Source organism: Mustelus asterias, chromosome 8 (assembly GCF_964213995.1).
Source record: "Mustelus asterias chromosome 8, sMusAst1.hap1.1, whole genome shotgun sequence".
Classification (NCBI taxonomy): Eukaryota; Metazoa; Chordata; class Chondrichthyes; order Carcharhiniformes; family Triakidae; genus Mustelus; species Mustelus asterias.
This window is the reverse complement of record NC_135808.1, coordinates 3445044-3465201: the sequence shown is the minus strand read 5'-3', so window position 1 is coordinate 3465201 and position 20158 is coordinate 3445044. Positions and strand designations below refer to the sequence as shown.

General features: G+C 51.6%; 1 protein-coding gene across 1 annotated transcript in view; it reads left to right on the top strand.

Moving 5' to 3' along the window:
- LOC144496746 (butyrophilin subfamily 1 member A1-like) overlaps positions 1 to 20158 on the top strand; it is a 284881-nt gene that overhangs the window by 64597 nt on the left and 200126 nt on the right. Inside the window, 2 exon segments of the mRNA XM_078217262.1 lie at positions 1462 to 1727; positions 1729 to 2049. Coding sequence (XP_078073388.1) covers positions 1462 to 1727; positions 1729 to 2037 — 575 coding nt within the window. The 3' untranslated portion in view covers positions 2038 to 2049.

The window sequence follows — 20158 nt, the reverse complement described above, 5'->3', positions numbered from 1 at the left end:
CCTCCCCCCCCCCCGCCTCTCCCCCTCCCCCCCCCCCGCCCGCCTCCTCCCCCTCCCCCCCCCCCCCGCCTCTCCCCCTCCCCCCCCCCCGCCTCTCCCCCTCCCCCCCCCCCCGCCTCTCCCCTCCCCCCCCCCGCCTCTCCCCTCCCCCCCCCCCGCCTCTCCCCTCCCCCCCCCCCCCGCCTCTCCCCCCCCCCCCCGCCTCTCCCCCCCCCCCCCCCCCCCTCTCCCCCTCTCCCCCCCCCCCCCCGCCTCCTCCCCCCCCCCCCCCCGCCTCTCCCCCCCCCCCCCCCCCGCCTCTCCCCCCCCCCCCCCCCCGCCTCTCCCCCCCCCCCCCGCCCCCCCCTCTCCCCTCCCCCCCCTCCCCCCCCCCCGCCTCTCCCCTCCCCCCCCCCCCCCGCCTCTCCCCTCCCCCCCCCCCGCCTCTCCCCTCCCCCCCCCCCCCCCGCCTCTCCCCCTCCCCCCCCCCCCCCCGCCTCTCCCCTCCCCCCCCCCCCCGCCTCTCCCCTCCCCCCCCCCCCCCGCCTCTCCCCTCCCCCCCCCCCCCCCGCCTCTCCCCTCCCCCTCCCCCCCGCCTCTCCCCTCCCCCCCCCCCCCCGCCTCTCCCCTCCCCCCCCCCCCCCGCCTCTCCCCTCCCCTCCCCCCCCCCCCTCTCCCCGCCCTCTCCCCTCCCCGCCTCTCCCCTCCCCCCCCCCGCCTCTCCCCTCCCCCCCCCCGCCTCTCCCCTCCCCCCCCGCCTCTCCCCTCCCCCCGCCTCTCCCTCCCCCGCCTCTCCCCTCCCCCCCCCCCCGCCTCTCCCCTCCCCTCCCCCCCCCCCCGCCTCTCCCCTCCCCTCCCCCCCCCCCCGCCTCTCCCCTCCCCCTCCCCCCCCCCCCCGCCTCTCCCCTCCCCTCCCCCCCCCCCCCGCCTCTCCCCTCCCCTCCCCCCCCCCCCCGCTCTCCCCTCCCCCTCCCCCCCCCCCCCGCCTCTCCCCTCCCCCCCCCCGCTCTCCCCTCCCCCCCCCCCGCCTCTCCCCTCCCCCCCCCCCCGCCTCTCCCCTCCCCCCCCCCCCGCCTCTCCCCTCCCCCCCCCCCGCTCCCCTCCCCCCCCCCCCCGCCTCTCCCCTCCCCCCCCCCCCCCCCGCCTCTCCCTCCCCCCCCCCCCCGCCTCTCCCCTCCCCCCCCCCCGCCTCTCCCCTCCCCCCCCCCCCCCCCGCCTCTCCCCTCCCCCCCCCCCCCCCCGCCTCTCCCCTCCCCCCCCCCCCCCCCGCCTCTCCCCTCCCCCCCCCCCCGCCTCTCCCCTCCCCCCCCCCCGCCCTCTCCCCTCCCCCCCCCCGCCTCTCCCCTCCCCCCCCCCCCGCCTCTCCCCTCCCCCCCGCCTCTCCCCCCCCCCCCCCCCCGCCCTCTCCCCTCCCCCCCCCCCCCGCCTCTCCCCTCCCCCCCCCCCCCCGCCGCTGACTCTAATTCTCTGTTTTTTCCCCAGTCTCTGTGACCCTGGATGTGGAAACAGCGAATCCCTGGCTCGAGGTGTCTGAGGATCTGAAGAGTTTGAGATGGAGCGGGACCTGGAGGAGACTCCCTGAGACTGAGAAGAGGTTTACAGATTCTCTGTTTCTCTGTGTCCTGGGATCAGAGGGATTCACATCGGGGAGACATTACTGGGAGGTGGAGGTGGCGGGGAATCGGTGGTGGAGTCTGGGAGTGGCCGCAGAGTCTGTGGAGCGGAAGGTCTGGGTCAGTCTGAGCCCGGGGGAATGGGTTCTGGACCATTGAGCGGGATTGGGATCGGTTTTATATGAATTCCTCTCCTCCAATCCCTCTCCCTGTCAGTCCGATCCCCGGGAAGGTGGGAGTTTGTCTCAATTATGAGTCCGGGACAATTTCATTTTACAACGCGGACACCAAGTCCCATCTCCACACCTTCATTGGGAATAAATTCACCCAGAAACTTTATCCTTTCTTCAGGACTCGGGATGGAAACAAATGGCTGCGAATCTGCTCCGGTTCTGATTGGATCCGGGAAAGAGGCGGGGCCTCAGAATGGTGGCATCATCACTGACGTCACAATGACTTGACCCAGTGATTAGGGTCAGGGGTTGGGGGTCAGAAACCACCATTGACAGCAGGTTGTTACTCAATGTGACATTTAATTTACAAATTGTAAAATCCCAATCAGACTGTAAATAAAAACAAGACAAATAGAAATGTCAGAGGATTCAAATAAAAAGTAAATTAAATATCTTGTGTCTCTCCTCCATGCTTCAGTCAGTGAAACCACCCAGTCCCATCCTCCATCTCTCCCCCTGTTTCCCAGTCTGTAGCTGGGATTTCTTCCCCGTTTCCATTTCTCACTCTGCTCCCACACTTGACTCCAACGCCTGTTTTGTGACCGGTGATCACAGTGAACATTCAGCCCAGAGTGTTGGACTTTCCCTTGCAGTTCATTGTAGTGCCGATTTCAGCCAGAAGATGGTGATGTCGAGCTGTAGAAAGCTCAGTAAAGTTTCACAGTGCAGTCTCGCTTCCTGCTGCTGGATACCTGGAACTGGCAGCAATCCCAAAAACAATCTGCTGAAAATTGGCTCTTTCATCACACAACCTGGTTTAATAACCGGGGAATTGGGGGATAGTTAGAATGAGATAATAAAAGTGAGAATAATGGCCTCTGCTGATACTGCAACAACATGTTTCCCTGTTCAATTCACCAGCTGATCAAATTAATAATAATAGCAGAAAGTGCTGGAAAAATGTTCAGCAGTTGCCGTTTGTGGAGAGAAACATCTCGACTCGAATTACTTCCCACAGCAACAGTGCTTTGCTTTTATTACAATAGATCAAATTATTAGATTATATCAATATATTTTACTTGATGCAACAATACTGCTTGTCAGTTAAACAGTAAATCTAAAACCACAAGCTGTCCACGGATTTATTTTAACCGTGTAATTTCTCAGATTCTTTGTTATTTGGGAAGAACAGGAAGAGGCCATTCAGGCCCCCGAATTTATTTTGATTCTCAATTACATCCCAGAACTTCATTTCCTGCCTCCAAGATGACATCAGGATTTCAGTCGGTAATATCCAATGATACTCTCCAGGGTTGCTGTGATTTGATGTTTATTAAGATAAATGAATAAAAACACTTTAAAAGTCCTATTTTGCATGGAGCAACACCGCCACATGCTGGCTGAGAGCGGGACTGCAGAGATTTATTTTCTTGCATTACCGATTGTGGTCACCTGGTGGTGCCAGAACAACATTTTCTGCGTTTTTGGAAGATATTCTGTTAACTGGTTTACTAACTTTCAATAAGTTGGTATTGAAATTGACACTGATTTTAGTATGTTTGTGTCAGTGAATGGGTTCATTAGTTTGTGTGGATATTAAAGATGGGTAACAAACGTTGGCTTTTCCATTGACACTCACCTGTTCTGAGCTGCCACCATGTTCTGAGATTGGGTCGTTCTCTCAGACTCTGGGTCTGGGACTTGGTTCTGAGACAGACGTAGACAGATTCTGATATTGCTTAACAGTTGTTTATTAAAAATATTTTAAAACAGGTTACAGGGTAGGCTCGTAGCTCTTAGGCGTGATTTCAAGCTCTCTTGAGAGTCTAATTTATGACTGACTAGTTTATAAAAATTCACTCATGAAATGAGGGTGTTTCTGGCCAGACAACTTTTATACGGGTGAAAAATTACAACATGCTACTGTGCAGAGGGACCTGGGGGTCCTTGTGCATGAATCACATGGTAATCAAGAAGGCAAATGGAATGTTGGCCTTTATCGCGAGAGGGATGGAGTATAAAAGCAGGGAGGTCATGCTGCAACTGTACAAGGTACTGGTGAGGCCGCACCTAGAGTACTGTGTGCAATTTTGGTCCCCTTATTTAAGAAAGGATATATTAGCTTTGGAAGGGGTGCAGAGAAGGTTCACCAGGTAGATTCCGGAGATGAAGGGGTTATCTTATGAGGAGAGATTGAGTAGACTGGGTCTGTACTCATTGGAGTTTAGAAGGTTGAGGGGAGATCTTATAGAGACATATAAGATAATGAAGGGGCTGGACAGGGTAGAAGCAGCGAGGTTATTTCCACTTACAATGGAAACAAGAATGAGGGGGCATAGCCTCAAAATACGGGGGAGTCAATTTAGAACAGAGTTGAGGAGGAACTGCTTCTCCCAGAGGGTAGTGAATCTTTGGAATTCTCTGCTCAATGAAGCAGTGGAGGCTACCTCGTTAAATTTGTTTAAGTCACAGATAGATTTTTAACCATTAAGGGAATTAAGGGTTATGGGGAGCGGGCGGGTAAGTGGAACGGAACCTACTATCAGATCAGACATGATCTTATTGAATGGTGGAGCAGGCTTGAGGGGCTAGATGGCCTACTCCTGCTCCTATTTCTTATGTTCTTATAATCCATCCCTAATTGCCCTTGAGAAGATAGCGGTGAGCTTCCTTCTTGAACCACTGCAATCATGAGGTGTAGGTACACCGACAGTGCTGTTAGGGAGGGAGCTCCAGGATTTTGACCCAGTGACTGAAGGAATGGCAATGCACCAGGAGAACTTTTTAAGGCAGCACGTAGAAGGTCCTACAAGGGAGGACAGGATCCCTAATCTTTAGGGAAAGAAGCTGGGCAAGTGGTTGAACTATCAGTGGGGAGTATCTAACTCTGGTAGATTCAAGGTTGTTATGGACAAGGACAAGGGTGGGCCTGAAATCAAAGTTCTAAACTGATTTTAATAAGATATGATTTGGCCAGAGTGGACTGGGAGCAGACACTTTGAGGTGAATCTGTGCAGGAACAGGAGGGCTCATTCAAGAAGGAAATGGGGAGATACAGGACCAACATGTTCCAAAAAGAAAAAGGGGGTTGGAGAACCAACAAATCCAGTGAACCCTGGATACCGAGGGATATACAGCACTGGATGAAGAGAAAAGCGGAGCTTATGGCAGATATTGAGGGCTCAAAACAGCAGAAGCTGTAAAGTATAAAATATGCAAGAGGGAACTTTAAAAGGAAATTTGGAAAGTGAAAAGGGGACATGAACAGATACTGGCAAGTAGAATAAAGGAAAGTCCTAAACTGTTTTACAAGTATATTGAGGACAAAAAAAAAACTAGAGAAAGAGTACGGCCCATTAATGCACCCTAACCAGCACATGTTCCGGGCTGTGGGAGGAAACTGGAGCACCCGGAGGAAACCCACGCAGACGCGGGGAAAACATGCAGATTCTGCACAGACAGTGACCCGAGCTGGGAATCGAACCCCAGGTCCCTGATGCTGTGAGGCAGCAGTGCTAACCACTGTGCCACCATGTCGCCTCACCACTGTGCACCATGTGGAGAATTTGGCCGGGTTCTAAATACTTTGTGTCAGTGTTCATGGGTGAGAGGGGTGATTTGGGTATAGAAATCAGGGACAAGGACTGATACAATTAATGAAATTAACATGGATGTAGAGGAGGTTCTGAGTGGACTGGCAGGCTTAAAAGTAGATAAATCTCCAGGGCTGGATGAAATGTAACCCAGGCTGGGATCTTGGACTTCATAGGTAGAGGCATTAAATATAAAAGCAGGGAAGTGCTGATGAACCTTTGTAAAGCTCTGGTTAAGTCCTAGATGTGGAGATGCCAGCGTTGGACTGGGGTAAGCACAGTAAGAAGTCTCACAATACCAGGTTAAAGTCCAACAGGTTTATTTGGCAGCACAAGCTTTTGGAGCGCTGCCCCTTCATCAGGTGTCTGTATATTCCCTGTCTGTGAACACAAGTCCTCACTCACCTGATGAAGGGGCAGCGCTCCGAAAGCTTGTGCTACCAAATAAACCTGTTGGACTTTAACCTGGTGTTGTGAGACTTCTTACTCCAGTTCTGATGGTCAGACTTCAGGAAGGATGTGAGGGTTCAGAATGGCTCTGGGGTTGGTGTGGGTGGTTTTAGTTCCAGGGTTAAGTTGGAAAAGCTGAGGTTGTTCTCCTTGGAGCAAAGGGGGTTGAGAGGAGATTTGATGGAATTGTACACAATTCTGACAGGGGTTGTGAGTGTAGACAAGCTGATATTACAATGACGAGGACACGCAGATTTAATATCTTCAGCAGGAGATGCCTTGTTTTTTTATTCATTTCTGGGATGTGGCTGTCCCAGCATTTACTGTCCATTTTAGAGTCAGCCATATTACTCTGAGTCTCGAGTCACAGGTAAGGATACCTTCACTAAAGGGACATGAGTGAAGCAGGTGAGTTCTTACAATATAATTCCAGATTTTTATTCAAATTTCACCATCGGCCATGGTGGGATTTGACATTGGCTCCAGAACTTACCCTGATTCTATTTTAATTTATTATTGTCACATGCATTGGGATACAGTGAAAAGTATTGTTTCTTGTGCATTATACAGACAAAGCATACCGTTCAGAGAGAAGGAAAGGAGAGGGTGCAGAATGTAGTGTTACAGTCATAACTAGGGTGTAGAGAAAGATCAACTTAGTTCAAGGTGGGTCCATTCAAAAGTCTGATGGCAGCAGGGAAGAAGCTGTTCTTGAGTCGGTTGGTACGCGTCCTCAGACTTTTGTATCTTTTTCCCGACGGAAGAAGGTGGAAGAGAGAATGTCCGGGGTGTGTGGGGTCCTTGATTATGCTGGCTGCTTTTTTGAGGCAGCGGGAAGTGTAGACAGAGTCAGTGGATGGGAGGCTGGTTTGTGTGATGACTGGGCTCTGTTCATGACTCTTTGTCGTTTTTTGCGGTCTTGGACAGAGCAGGAGCCATACCAAGCTGTGATACAACCAGAAAGAATGCTTTCTATGGTCCATCTGTAAATGTTGGTGAGAAGCATAGCGGACATGCCAAATTTCCTTAGCCTCCTGAGTAAGTAGAGGCATTGGTGGGCTTTCGTAACTATAGTGTTGGCAGAGGGCGACCAGGACAGGTTGTTGGTGATCTGGACACCTGAAAACTTGAATCTCTCGACCATTTCCATTTCATTCCCGTTGACAGGGGAATGTCCTTCACTGCGTTTCATGAAGTTGATGAATATCTCCTCCGTTTTGTTGACATTGTTGTCGCACCAGTCTCCGGATTATTAGTTTAGTGACAATACCACGAGGCCACTGGCTCCCCATTGGATCCAGAGGTAATTAACACCAGACCTCATGGACGGAATTCTCCAGCCGAGCTCGTCCCAAAACCGGAGAATCCCACCCGAGGTCAGTGGGTGATCCGGCCTCTGCCCATTACGATCCCTGTGGTGGGGAGGACAGGAAAATTCCCCCCTCCCATGTCTATTGTGAGGATCTTCTCTTTCCCGATCTGTCGGTGTTGATGTGACAGAGGTTTTTGGAGGACCTGCCGAAGTTCAGCCTGGGGAATGCCGAGCGGCTCGATGCTCTGCTCGGGTTAATGGAGCTGATTGCCACTCTCTGCCTTTTCTTCAGCAACAACTCCCCAGAGCTGGATTGACTGGCCAGAGTTTTCTGTCAGATCTTAAGGTATAAAGACAAAATACTACAGACACCGGAAATCTGAAATAAAAACAGAACATGCGGGAAATACTCAGCAGGTCAGGCAGCATCTGTGGAGAGAAACAGTTAATGTTTCAGATCATAGAAACTTGGAAACTAGAAGCAGGAGGAGGCCATTCGGCCCTTCGAGCCTGCTCTGCCATTCATTTTGATCATGGCTGATCATTGAATTCAAATCCTGATCCGCCCTTCCCCCCCATATCCCTTGACCCCTTTCGTCCCTAAAGCTGTGTCTAATTTCTTCTTGAAACCAAACAACGTTTTGGCCTCAACTACTTTCTGTGGTCGTGAAGTCCGTACATTCACCACCCTCTGGGTGAAGAAATCTCTCATCACCTCAGTTCTAAAAGGTTTACCCCTTATCCTCAAACTATAACCCCTAGTTCTGGTCTCCCCCACCATCAGGATCATTCTTCCTGAATCTACCCTGTCTAACCCTGTTAGAATTTTATAAGTTTCTATGAGATTCCCCCTCACTCTTCTAAACTCCAATGAATATAATCCTAACCAACTTGATCTCTCCTTACATGACAGACCTGCCAACCCAGGAATCAGCCTGGTAAACCTTCGCTGCGCTCCCTCTATAGCAAGGACATTTTTCCTCAGATGAGGACACCAAAACTGCACACAATACTCCAGGTGTGGCCTCGCCAACACCCTATACAATTGCAGCAAAATATCCCTATCCCTATACTCAAACCCTCTCGCAATGGAAGGCCAACATACCATTTGCCTTCTTTACTGCCTGCTGTACCTGCGCGCTTACTTTCAGCGACTGGTGCACAAGAACACCCAGGTCTCGCTGAGTATCCACCTCTCTCAATTTACATCCATTTACATATTAATTTGCCTTCCTATTATTGCTACCAAAGTGGATAACCTCACATTTATCCACATTATACTGCATCTGCCATGCATATGCCCCCCACTCACTCAGCCTGTCCAAATCATGCTGAAGCATCTCTGCATCCTCCTCACAGCTCACCCTCTGTTGTAGGTAAATAATACCTCTGAGACTAATCGTGAGTCAAAGTACAGTGGTTTATTTTCACAAGCTTGTGGGAGAAGTCCGATTCCTAAAGCGGTTCTCTAGACTTCTCGCCGAATGCAAGTTAAGAGCAAATATCTATCCATATATTTTCGCCCCTGGTCACGTCCGCATTTTCTCACGATTATTGCTGCCTCGGTGGTTCCGTCCTTCGCGTAGTCCGTGTAATCGTAGCCACCTCAAGGCTGTCTGTTCTGTCGCCTCTATGTGGCGGACATCTGTGGTTTGTTTATCCAGCATACAAGATTATAAGTTTGCACAAACAAGTTAACTGAAGTACATGGGCCTATATAACAATCTATATTGGTAAGGATGAATAGTATATAATAAATATATATGAATCTATTATACGATCACAGAAGGCATGCATGTAAGCTCCACCGTGTTAAACAGAAGTACATAATATAAAAGAACACAAAATGGATACTAGCTTATACTAGCTGGGTTACCCACATTCCTGAACACAATTAGCTGGGAAAATCATAAGCTTGTGTACAACAGCAGGGACAGCTGCTTTTCTTATCTGTTTTTGGATACACAAAAACAAGTTCTACAGACCCGAAAACAAGTTCTACAGACCCCTCTCCACTCCCCTTGCTTGTCTATACCTCAGAGTGCCTGACATACTCCTGAGTGAGTTCTGTTGCTCTCTTCATGGCCTGTTGGATTATATTGCCTTGTGTTCCATCAATACACAGGGAATCATCCCACTAGCCCCCAAATAGGTAACCTGACTTTCTTCCTGGGAGTGAAATTCTCCCACTGTTAAATTCTCCCACTTGCAGACAGAAGCTGTGACTGCCACCACAAAGTAGGCCCCCCGAGATTATCTCTGTCTCTGGCATGGCAAAATACCACTGAGTCGGTCCGACCTGTATGGCTTTAAAAGCTTCCTTCAATGGCAGAACATCAACTATCACCTTGCGGTTATTTGTCAAGGGTTCAAGGGTCCTACAGGCACACACCAAGTAATGTGCTGACTCTGAACAGCACTCCGCAGTGCTCATGTATGCCAGGCCTCCTTGATGTGTTATGTATCCCCAGGTTCCAGTCTGGTAAACCCAGCCCTCTTGCACCTTTGGATGGGTTCTCCAGTGGGACTGCCATCATAAACTTTATTGCTCCTTCTACTGGCTCGCCACCTGGTCTTGTGACCACCAGTTCGTGCCTGTCCCTGTGTATGTTATGGAGGTTTACTTTATAGAGGGGGGTGAATAAGTGCCGCGGAATAGTCCTGAATCTCAAGTCCTCAACATCAGCCCGGATGCTGTCAATCAAATCTCTAGCAAGGGTATCACAGGCCTGGATCTTTGATCCTCTGCTTGTGTGGTGTTAATTATACCCACAGATACTTCGCCCAAGGCCTGCAGGAGCCCTTCTCCTTGTAGATTTATGGCAGTCAGTGCAGACTCAGTCCTTTGTGCCCATATTGTAGCCCTTTTCCAACTTCCGCAGCTACCCAGGGGGCGTAACTGTTGGTCTCAGTTAGCTGCACTAAATTCATGACTGAATTTGCACTGCCAAATAACCCTGCAATGTCTCCTAAACTGCTCCTTTTATGTTGCCTGCATACCCCTGACTCAGGAGTTAATTGTAATTGTATCATCTATGGCCTCCTGTAGTCTGATTTTTACCCACATAATGGCACTGGGATGATCATGGCACTTGGAGTGTAGAACTTCTAATAACACTGAGACGTTATGCGATATTTCTAAAGATGTCACAACATCATGTAATAGGGTTTTAGGTTTCCCAATCCTAACTAGTCCGTCTGGGGAGAGTTCAACCAATTGAGGGCACCGGGTAGGCTTTTGATATCCACAAATACTAAGATTATAACACCTGACATCACTACATCCCAGTCTATCTATTACATGGGTACGGTATTCCTGACAGTACTGACCTCCTCAGCCAGGTTCCCACACAAAAGGAGGGACATTGGCTCATCCTGCCGTTAAATTTAAATATGGACCGAATACCCACACCCCCTCTTTTGGTTCCGTCATGTTACATCTATAAGCCCACATACCCAACACTGTGTCTGCATCCTATATCCCCTTGATAACCAAGTGTCTCTCTGAGTCCTTTTCTGTTTTTAGTTCCAACTCGGAAGGTGATGAACCAGTGTCCCTTTCATAATTCCTGTGGGAAACATCATCTCGTGGGCTGTTTTACGATGTCAGATCTCCAATCTGTATTAGCCCATCCGCAGCCCGGATCTTTGATCCTAATTGGAATTCCGGGTTTTTCGAGGGGCACGGAAACGGTGTGTGCTGACATGGTCTTTCCCCAAACTGGCTTAATCACTTGTGTCTGATGGCAGGCGGGACTCGATCTGAAATCCTGTCCCTCCTGTGGGGATCTGGACGTATTGTCCCGGGCGCAGGCTGGTATCTCCCTCCACATATACATCCACACCTCCCATGTCTTTGTAAGGGTCACCAAGGGAGTAAGAGCCTCGGAAAAAGGTAACATTAGCCCTGCCAGTCGGGGAGAGAGTTAGGTCTCTTAAGATTTCTTAGATGACTTTAACTGGGTATAGTGGGGGCGATTCTCCTATTGCAACGTCCACATTTTTGAGCGTGTCGGGTCGGGAGATTCGCGTGTCAGCCATTTCGCGGGTTCCCCGCAAACATTTACAACCCGCACGCATTTCCCAACCGGAAAAAGATGGCACCGCCGGGACTGCGCTGAAAACCGGCGTCCCACGATTGTTGATTTGCATCATTACCATAGTTTAGCATGACATTATCGGGATCAACACGACAATCTCCACCCACGTTAACGTCTCCCACCTCTTTGGTATGATGTCACTTTGACACGAATCAGAGTAGATATATAAAAGTCTCAACCTGATGCAGCAGCCTTGAACTGGTGTGAGGAGGTAAGCGCTGCGAGCAGAGTGCGGGGATGTTGTAGGCAGGCCCTGGAGATGCTTGGGGGGCTTCCTCCTGCTGTCTTCAGGTGCTGGCCTGTGGACCAGTGATATCTGGGTTGGGGGGTGGGGGGGGAGCTTCTACTTTCTCAGAACTCAGTGGGTGCGGGTCCCTGAAGGAGTTCTGATCAGCCTTCCCCTCCAGGGCACTGTACAGTGGCACTGTCTTGCCACAGGGAGTGGTCAGGGACTACACTGAGTGCTGGGGTTCCGGGTTGGGACAGGAGTGCACCTTGTGCTGACTGAGGCCTAACCAGATGAAGCAGCTGCTGCTCCAGGCCGAGGTGCCGAGGTTCAGACATGGACTGTGATGCGCTGTCAATAAGGTGAAAGACTACCGGTGTGCCAATACAACTGCAGGCTTTTATTCACAACAGAATCAGGAGCAGATCCCAACAAATAACCAACCTGGACTGAACAAGGGGGAGGAGACAGCCACCTTTATACTAGGTGCCGAGGGGAGGAACCAAACCGGGAGGGGATGTGTCCAGGTATGACAAACACACAACGGTGGTCCATATAGGACAAAGGCACAACTGAGGTCCACCACATTCACCCCTTCCTTTACAAAAACAACACGGGGGTGAAGCGGAAACAATATCACAAGTCCAGACGAACCGGTGGCTTGATCCGCCATCGCGATCGTCGTAGTGCAGGTCGCAGAGTCGTCCGAGCAGGGAGCGATGTCGGCCCAGGCTCCGTACAGTGAGCGTCGAGAGAAGGCGCCAGATGGTGTGAAGCGGACTGATCCGTCGTCCCGTCCAGTCGTCGGGTACTGCGTGGCGACGGCTCCGGCGACTCAAGCGAGCTGTACACAGGGGCGAGAGGAGTGAGCAGTGGCCCTGGTGGCGTATGGAGAACAGTGGGAACCGGAGCTGGGGGGTGGGGGGCCGCAACAGGCTCTGGGCGCACTACATTGGGGACAGGGAGTGAGGGAGGAAGAGGCGCAGCAATCTCCGAGTGGACAACACCGGGAACATTGGGGCGGAAGGACGAGATGGCCTCAGGGGCACCCGCGGGTGCCAAGTCATGGACAGAAACCGTGTCCTCCCGCCCATCAGGGTACGCTACATAAGCGTATTGAGTATTAGCGTGGAGCAATTGGACCTCCTCAACCAAGGGGTCTGCCCTATGGGTCCGGACATGCTTCCGAAGCAGGACGGGCCCCGGGGACATCAGCCAATCCGGGAGCGAAGTACCCGAGGAGGACTTCCTGGGAAACGAAAACCTCCGCTCGTGAGGGGTCGTATTGGTCGCTGTACACAAGAGTGACCTAATGGAATGTAATGCATCCGGGAGGACGTCTTGCCAACGGCTGACTGGAAGGCCCCTAGACTGTAGCGCTAATAGAACAGCCTTCCAGACGGTTGCGTTCTCCCGCTCTACTTGACCATTACCACTGGGGTTATAGCTAGTGGTGCGGCTGGAGGCAACGCCTTTGGCGAGCAGGTACTGCCTCAGCTCGTCACTCATGAAAGAGGACCCACGGTCGCTATGAACATAGGATGGGAAGCCGAACAGGGTGAAGAGCGTGTTCAGGGTCCGAATCACTGTAGCCGTGGTCATGTCCGGGCAAGGGAAGGCAAAAGGGAAACGTGAGTATTCATCAATGATATTCAGGAAATAAACATTGCGGTTAGAGGAGGGGAGGGGGCCTTTAAAATCAATGCTAAGGTGCTCAAACGCGCAAGTGGCCTTTACCAGGTGCACCCCACCTGGCCGGTCGAACTGCGGTTTGCACTCAGCGCAGACCCTGCATTGCCTGGTAATCATCCAGACTTCCTCGAGGGAGTAGGACAGGTTACGGGCTTTGATAAAGTGGAAAAGTCTGGTGACACCCGGGTGACAGAGGTCGTTATGGAGGGACTGTAGCTGGTCTAGTTGGGCGCTGGCACATGATCCACGGGACAGGGCATCTGGGGGCTCATTGAGCTTCCCAGGCCGGTACATGATGTCATATCTGTAGGTGGAGAGCTCAATCCTCCACCGCAAGATCTTGTCATTCTTAATCTTGCCCCTCTGCCTGGTGTTAAACAGGAAGGCAACTGACCGCTGGTCCGTAATTAAGGTGAATCGTTGGCCCGCAAGATAATGGCGCCAGTGCCGGACGGCTTCTACGATGGCCTGGGCCTCCTTCTCAACCGAGGAGTGTCGAATCTCAGGGCCTTGTAAGGTCCGGGAAAAGAAGGCCACCGGACGGCCCCTCTGGTTAAGGATGGCGGCTAGGGCAAAGTCAGACGCCTCACTTTCCACTTGGAATGGGATCGATTCGTCCACAGCATGCATCGCGGCCTTCGCGATGTCCGCTTTGATGTCGTCGAAGGCCCGACGGGGGATAAGGGCCATCATACTGCAGGGTGACGCTCCTATGATGGCTGAGGAAATCTAACCCCAGCAGTACAGCTGCGCAGAGTCGCGGCAGCACGAGGAGCCGAAAACGCTCGTATACTGTGCCCTGTACCGTCAGCGTCACCAAACAGCACCCGAGGACCTCCACTGAGTGGGAATTCGAGGCCATGGAGATGGTCTGGCTCCAGGGTCGTACGGGAAGGGCATATTGACGCACTGTGCGAGGGTGTATAAAACTTTCTGTGCTCCCACAGTCGAACAGGCAGTTTTCTGCATGGTCATTTACCTTGATCTCCATTATTGACTTGGAGAGTTGGTGAGGCTGCGACTGGTCCAGGCAAATCGATGCCACCGTCGAATCCAGGAAGAATCCATCTTCGTCCACGTCTGATGACGTCACGGATAAAGCTTCCTGCTCGGCGCGTCTTGATGACAGTCTCAAAGATGGCGATTCCCTCGTATCCGGTGACCGCATCAAAGATGGCGATTCCCGCACTTCCGGTGACCGCATTAAAGATGGCGATTCACACGCAGCCGCCGCCTGCATTAAAGATGGCTGCGTCCGCGGAACACACGTGGCGCCACGAGGCTTCGGAATCGGCTTCGCCCGGCAGACTTTAACGAAGTGGCCTAGCTTACCGCATCCAGAGCAGATCGCATCCTTCGCCGGGCAGCGACGCCAAGGGTGCTTGGATAGGCCACAAAAGTAACATTTGGGCCCCGCTGGAACAGCCGTCGCGGTGGAGCCGTCGATGGAACGGGATGCGGGGTAGGACCCGAGATTGCGGGAGGCCGCTTCTAGCGTTTCAGCCATCGTGGCCGTTTTCCGGAGATCCAGGCCATCTTGTTCAAGCAGACGCTGCCGAATGTAAGTAGACTCAATGCCCGGAACGTAGGCGTCGCGGATCAGGTCCTCCGTGTTCTGAGCTACTGTAACAGCCTTACAGTCGCAAGCTCGAGCTAGGACCCGCAGGGCGCGCAGAAATTGGGCGCACGATTCTCCTGGCTGCTGCTTGCGGGTAGTTAGGAGATGTCTGGCGTAGACCACGTTAGGGCTCGTTCAAAACTGCCCTTTTAGGAGTTCGACAGCGTCCGCGTATGTAGCAGCATCCCGGAAGATACGGTAGACTGCTTCGCTAACCCGGGCGCGGAGCACGTGGAGTTTAGCGTCGTCGGTGTCGATGGCCATAGCGGTGTCGACGAATGCTTCGAAGCAGTCCAGCCAATGGTCAAATTTATCAGAGGCTCCGACCTCTTGAGGGTCTAATGTTAACTTGTCGGGTTTTAGAAACTGCTCCATGTTGGTCAACTGTTGTGAATAAAATTGATGCGCTATCAATAAGGCGAAAGACTACCGGTGTGCCAATACAAGTGTAGGCTTTTATTCACAACAGAATCAGGAGCAGATCCCAACAAATAACCAACCTGGACTGAACAAGGGGGAGGAGACAGCACCTTTATACGAGGTGCCGAGGGGAGGAACCAAACCGGGAGGGGATGTGTCCAGGTATGACAAACACACAACGGTGGTCCATATAGGACAAAGGCACAACTGAGGTCCACCACAGACTGCATGGAATCTGCTGTCACTGGGCACCCATCTGGTGATGATTTGCAGTCTGTCCCTTCCCTGTGACACGGACCAGCAACACATGCCTGTAACGGATGCTGCAGTTGCACACATGGCAATGGCTCAAGGGTGCGCATTGCCCACGGCTGCACAGCGACCTGCATAATCTGTGCCTGCAATTGTCATGATGGGAATCTCACACAATCTAATCGGGTCACGCATGGCACCATGGATTGTGTGGTGTTGCCAGCACCCACAAGTGGGTGAACTGCCCCAAGTGAGGGATTGGGGTGTTGCTGGGCCTATGCAGCCAATGACATTAATCCGTCATTCTATGCTCTTTCCAAACCCCAGTGTGCAGATGGATCTTGGACTGATCGATTTGCAGCTGGCCATTAGGTGGCAGCGGAGGAGGAGGAGCTGGCGGGTGTGGAGGAACCACCGCAGGAGCAGCCACTTTCAGTCCCACAGGAAGGAGGGCAATGGGCTGCTGCTGAGGGCCAGGAGGTGGGTGAGCAGGCTCTCGAAAGATTACACAGAAGGCAGAGGGTGCTGAGGACAAGGAGGTACAGGCCCTGCAATTCATTCAAGGCCCTTTCGGAGGAGCTGTGCCGTCGCCGGCTGCGGCTCTCCAAGAGCACGGTGCGGCACCTTTGTGAGGTGCTTGCACACCTGGCACCTCAGGGGAGGGGCGGCCACCCACTCCCTGTGGACGTGAAGGTAACAGATGCCTTGAATGTTTCACTTCTGGCTCATTTCAAGCACCCAGTGGTGGCCTCGTTGGGATCTCCCAGGCCTCCGTACACAGATGTGTGCGGAAGGTCACTGGTGCCCTGTTTGCCCGGACAGGGCAGTACATAAACTTTGATGTGGGCCGTGCACAGCTCCCCTGCCAGCTCCATGGCACGCTCTTCAACACTGGTCAGCTGCCGCAGGTCAGGCACACCACCACCAGTCTGTGCCGTCTCACATACAGACATCACTGCCACCCCCCCGTCCCCAATACAGACATGTGTGCTTTTCTCCTGTGGGAGCATAAGGTGTCTCGCAAGCATTAATATATTGAAGTGCATGGTGTGCAATGCGTGCCTGTGTCTCGGGAGTTGTGCTGGCAGTTACGGGGAAAAGGGTCACCACTGAAGGGTGCTCGTTGAGGGCTGAGGGGGAGGGGTTACATTCTGTTCCTGGGGGAAGGGTGCATTGTCCCCTGCCATTCAGGTGTCTAAGCAGGGTTTGAGATCTGTGCCAAGCATGTGCGGGGCTCCAAGTGGGAAGCTCACTCACCCTTGCTGCTCAAAGAAGGTCGTACAGTTTTTTCCGACACTGCCGGCCAGAGCACGGTGTCAGGCTCCAGGGATTCACCGCTTCTGCCACCTCCTCCCAAAATGCAGTGGCGGCTGCACCCCTTGGGCGAGGCCCCTGGCTGGGGAACATAAGAACTAGGAGCAGGAGCATCTGGCCCCTCGAGCCTGCTCCGCCATTCAATAAGATCATGGCTGATCTTTTTGTGGACTCAGCTCCACTTACCCGCCCGCTCACCATAACCCTTAATTCCTTCACTGTTCAAAAATTTATCCTTGCCTTAAAAACATTCAATGAGGGAGCCTCAAGTGCTTCACTGGGCAGGGAATTCCACAGATTCACAACCCTTTGTGTGAAGAAGGTCCTCTTCAACTCAGTCCAAAATCTTCTTCCCCTTATTTTGAGGCTATGCCCCCTAGTTCTAGTTTCACCTGCCAGTGGAAACAACTTCCCTGCTTCTATCTTATCTATTCCCTTCATAATCTTATATGTTTCTATAAGATCTCCCCTCATTCTTCCGAATTCCAATGAGTATAGCCCCAGTCTACTCAGTCTCTCCTCATAAGCCAACCCTCTCAACTCCGGAATCAACCTCGTGAATCTCATCTACACCCCCTCCAGTACCAGTATATCCTTTCTCAAATAAGGAGACCAAAACTGTACACAGCACTCCAGGTGTGGCCTCACCAGCACCTTATACAGCTGCAACATCACCTCGCTGTTTTTAAACTCCATCCCTCCAGCAATGAAGGACAAAATTCCATTTGCCTTCTTAATTACCTGCTGCACCTGCAAACCAACTCCTTGAGATTCCTGCACAAGGACACCCAGGTCCCTCTGCACAGCAGCATGCTGCAATTTTTTACCATTTAAATAATAGTCCATTTTGCTGTTATTCCTACCATGGATGACCTCACATTTTAGATAGTCTAAGTGAGTGGGCGAGGGTCTGGCAGATGGAGTACAATGTTGGTAAATATGAGGTCATCCATGGTAGGAATAACAGCAAAATGGACTATTATTTAAATGGTAAAAAATTGCAGCATGCTGCTGTGCAGAGGGGCCTGGGTGTCCTTGTGCAGGAATCTCAAGGAGTTGGTTTGCAGGTGCAGCAGGTAATTAAGAAGGCAAATGGAATTTTGTCGTTCATTGCTAGAGGGATGGAGTTTAAAAACAGCAAGGTTATGTTGCAGCTGTATAAGGTGCTGGTGAGGCCACACCTGGAGTACTGTGTACAGTTTCATTGTACACCATCTGCCAGACCCTCGCCCACTCACTTAGATTATCTATATCCCTTTGCAGACTTTCAGCGTCCTCTGCACACTTTGCTCTTCCACCCACCTTAGTGTCATCTGCGAATTTTGACACACTCCACTTGGTCCCCAACTCCAAATCATCTCTGTAAATCGTAAACAATTGCGGTCCCAACACTGATCCCTGAGGCATATCACTAGTCACTGATCGCCAACTCTTTGCTTTCTGTTAGTTAACCAATCCTCTATCCATGCTAATACATTACCCATAACACCGTGCACCTTTATCTTATGCAGCAGTCTTTGGTGCGGCACCTTGTCAAATGCCTTCTGGAAATCCAGATACACCACATCCACAGGTTCCCCATTGTCCGCTGCACATGTGATGTTCTCAAAGAATTCCACCAAATTAGTCAAACATGACCTGCCGTTCATGAACCTTGACGCTGACGCCTCTCCTCCATGGCATCAAGCAGGCGCTCTTGATCGGCCTCAGCGAATATTGGGGCTGCTTTCCTCGAATGCATCTTCGTGGCGTGACTGGCTGTGTGTCCATTACTGCAGCTTAGACACAGCTCTGGCTTTTAGGGTGTTGTGGGAAAAATGCCACTTGTGAGTCAGGCTTGAAGGTTTCAACAATACAGTTTTATTTAACGAAGCTTCGTGGAGAAAAGGCACTAACAAGCAGCAAAACCTTCTCTCAATGAGACAATAGGAGCGGTCCATCTTTATACCCTTTACACAATAGATGGACCGGACATCTAGCCATTATCACATCGTTGTAATCAAGTAGGTGATCGATCGTTAAACACATCATTATAGACAAATACAGACAGATACAGACATAAGCATGTTAACATCGCATTGTTCTATGAATGGATACATTTCCTACATCAGTGACTATCAATGACTTTAGTTTTGGTCTATTCATACAGTAGTTTACAGTAATTGGTTTTCCTGCAGTTATGTATTCCCAATCCCACCTGTAGTTAATCTCATTATCTATCCCTATTGTCCTTATCTTTAAGCCCTGGCTGGCTTTCTGTAAGATTTGATTCCTGCATGTTTAACTTTGGATAGCTGTCTGTCCTTTATGTTTTAATCTCAGGTGGCTGTTTGTACTGAAAGTCAGTGTCTGTTTAATGTCTCTTTCCCAGGTGACTGCTTGTGTGCCAGGCAACCATCTTATGTGTACCCATCTGTATATTTTTCCTCCTTCAAGGGGAACTCTGTTTATTACAAAACAGTACAAAATACAGGTGCAAAAGTACATTACAATTATAAAGATTGCATTTCACAATCAACAAAGAAACATGTTAGAACATAGAACATAGAAAAACTACAGCACAAACAGGCCCTTCGGCCCACAAGTTGCGCCGGTCATGTCCCTACCCACCTAGGCTTATAAATAGGCTTACCTATAACCCTCAATCCTATTAAGTTCCATGTACTCATCCAGAAGTCTCTTAAAAGTCCCTATCGAGTTTGCCTCCACCACCACTGACGGCATCCGATTGCACTCACCCACCACCCTCTGAGTGAAAAACTTACATAAGAACATAAGAAGAAATAGGAGCAGGAGTAGGCCATCTAGCCCCTCGAGCCTGCCCCACTATTCAATAAGATCATGGCTGATCTGAAGTGGATCAGTTCCACTTACCCGCCTGATCCCTATAACCCCTAATTCCCTTACCGATCAGGAATCCATCTATCCGTGAGTTAAACATATTCAACGAGGTAGCCTCCACCACTTCAGTGGGCAGAGAATTCCAGAGATTCACCACCCTCTGAGAGAAGAAGTTCCTCCTCAACTCTGTCCTAAACTGACCCCCCTTTATTTTGAGGCTGTGCCCATAGAAACCCATAGAAACCCTACAGTGCAGAAGGAGGCCATTCGGCCCATCGAGTCTGCACCGACCACAATCCCACCCAGGCCCTACCCCCACATATTTTACCCACTAACCCCTCTAACCTACGCATCCCAGGACTCTAAGGGGCAATTTTTTTAACCTGGCCAATCAACCTAACCCGCACATCTTTGGACTGTGGGAGGAAACCGGAGCACCCGGAGGAAACCCACGCAGACACGAGGAGAATGTGCAAACTCCACACAGACAGTGACCCGAGCCGGGAATCGAACCCGGGACCCTGGAGCTGTGAAGCAGCAGTGCTAACCACTGTGCTACCGTGCCCTCTAGTTCT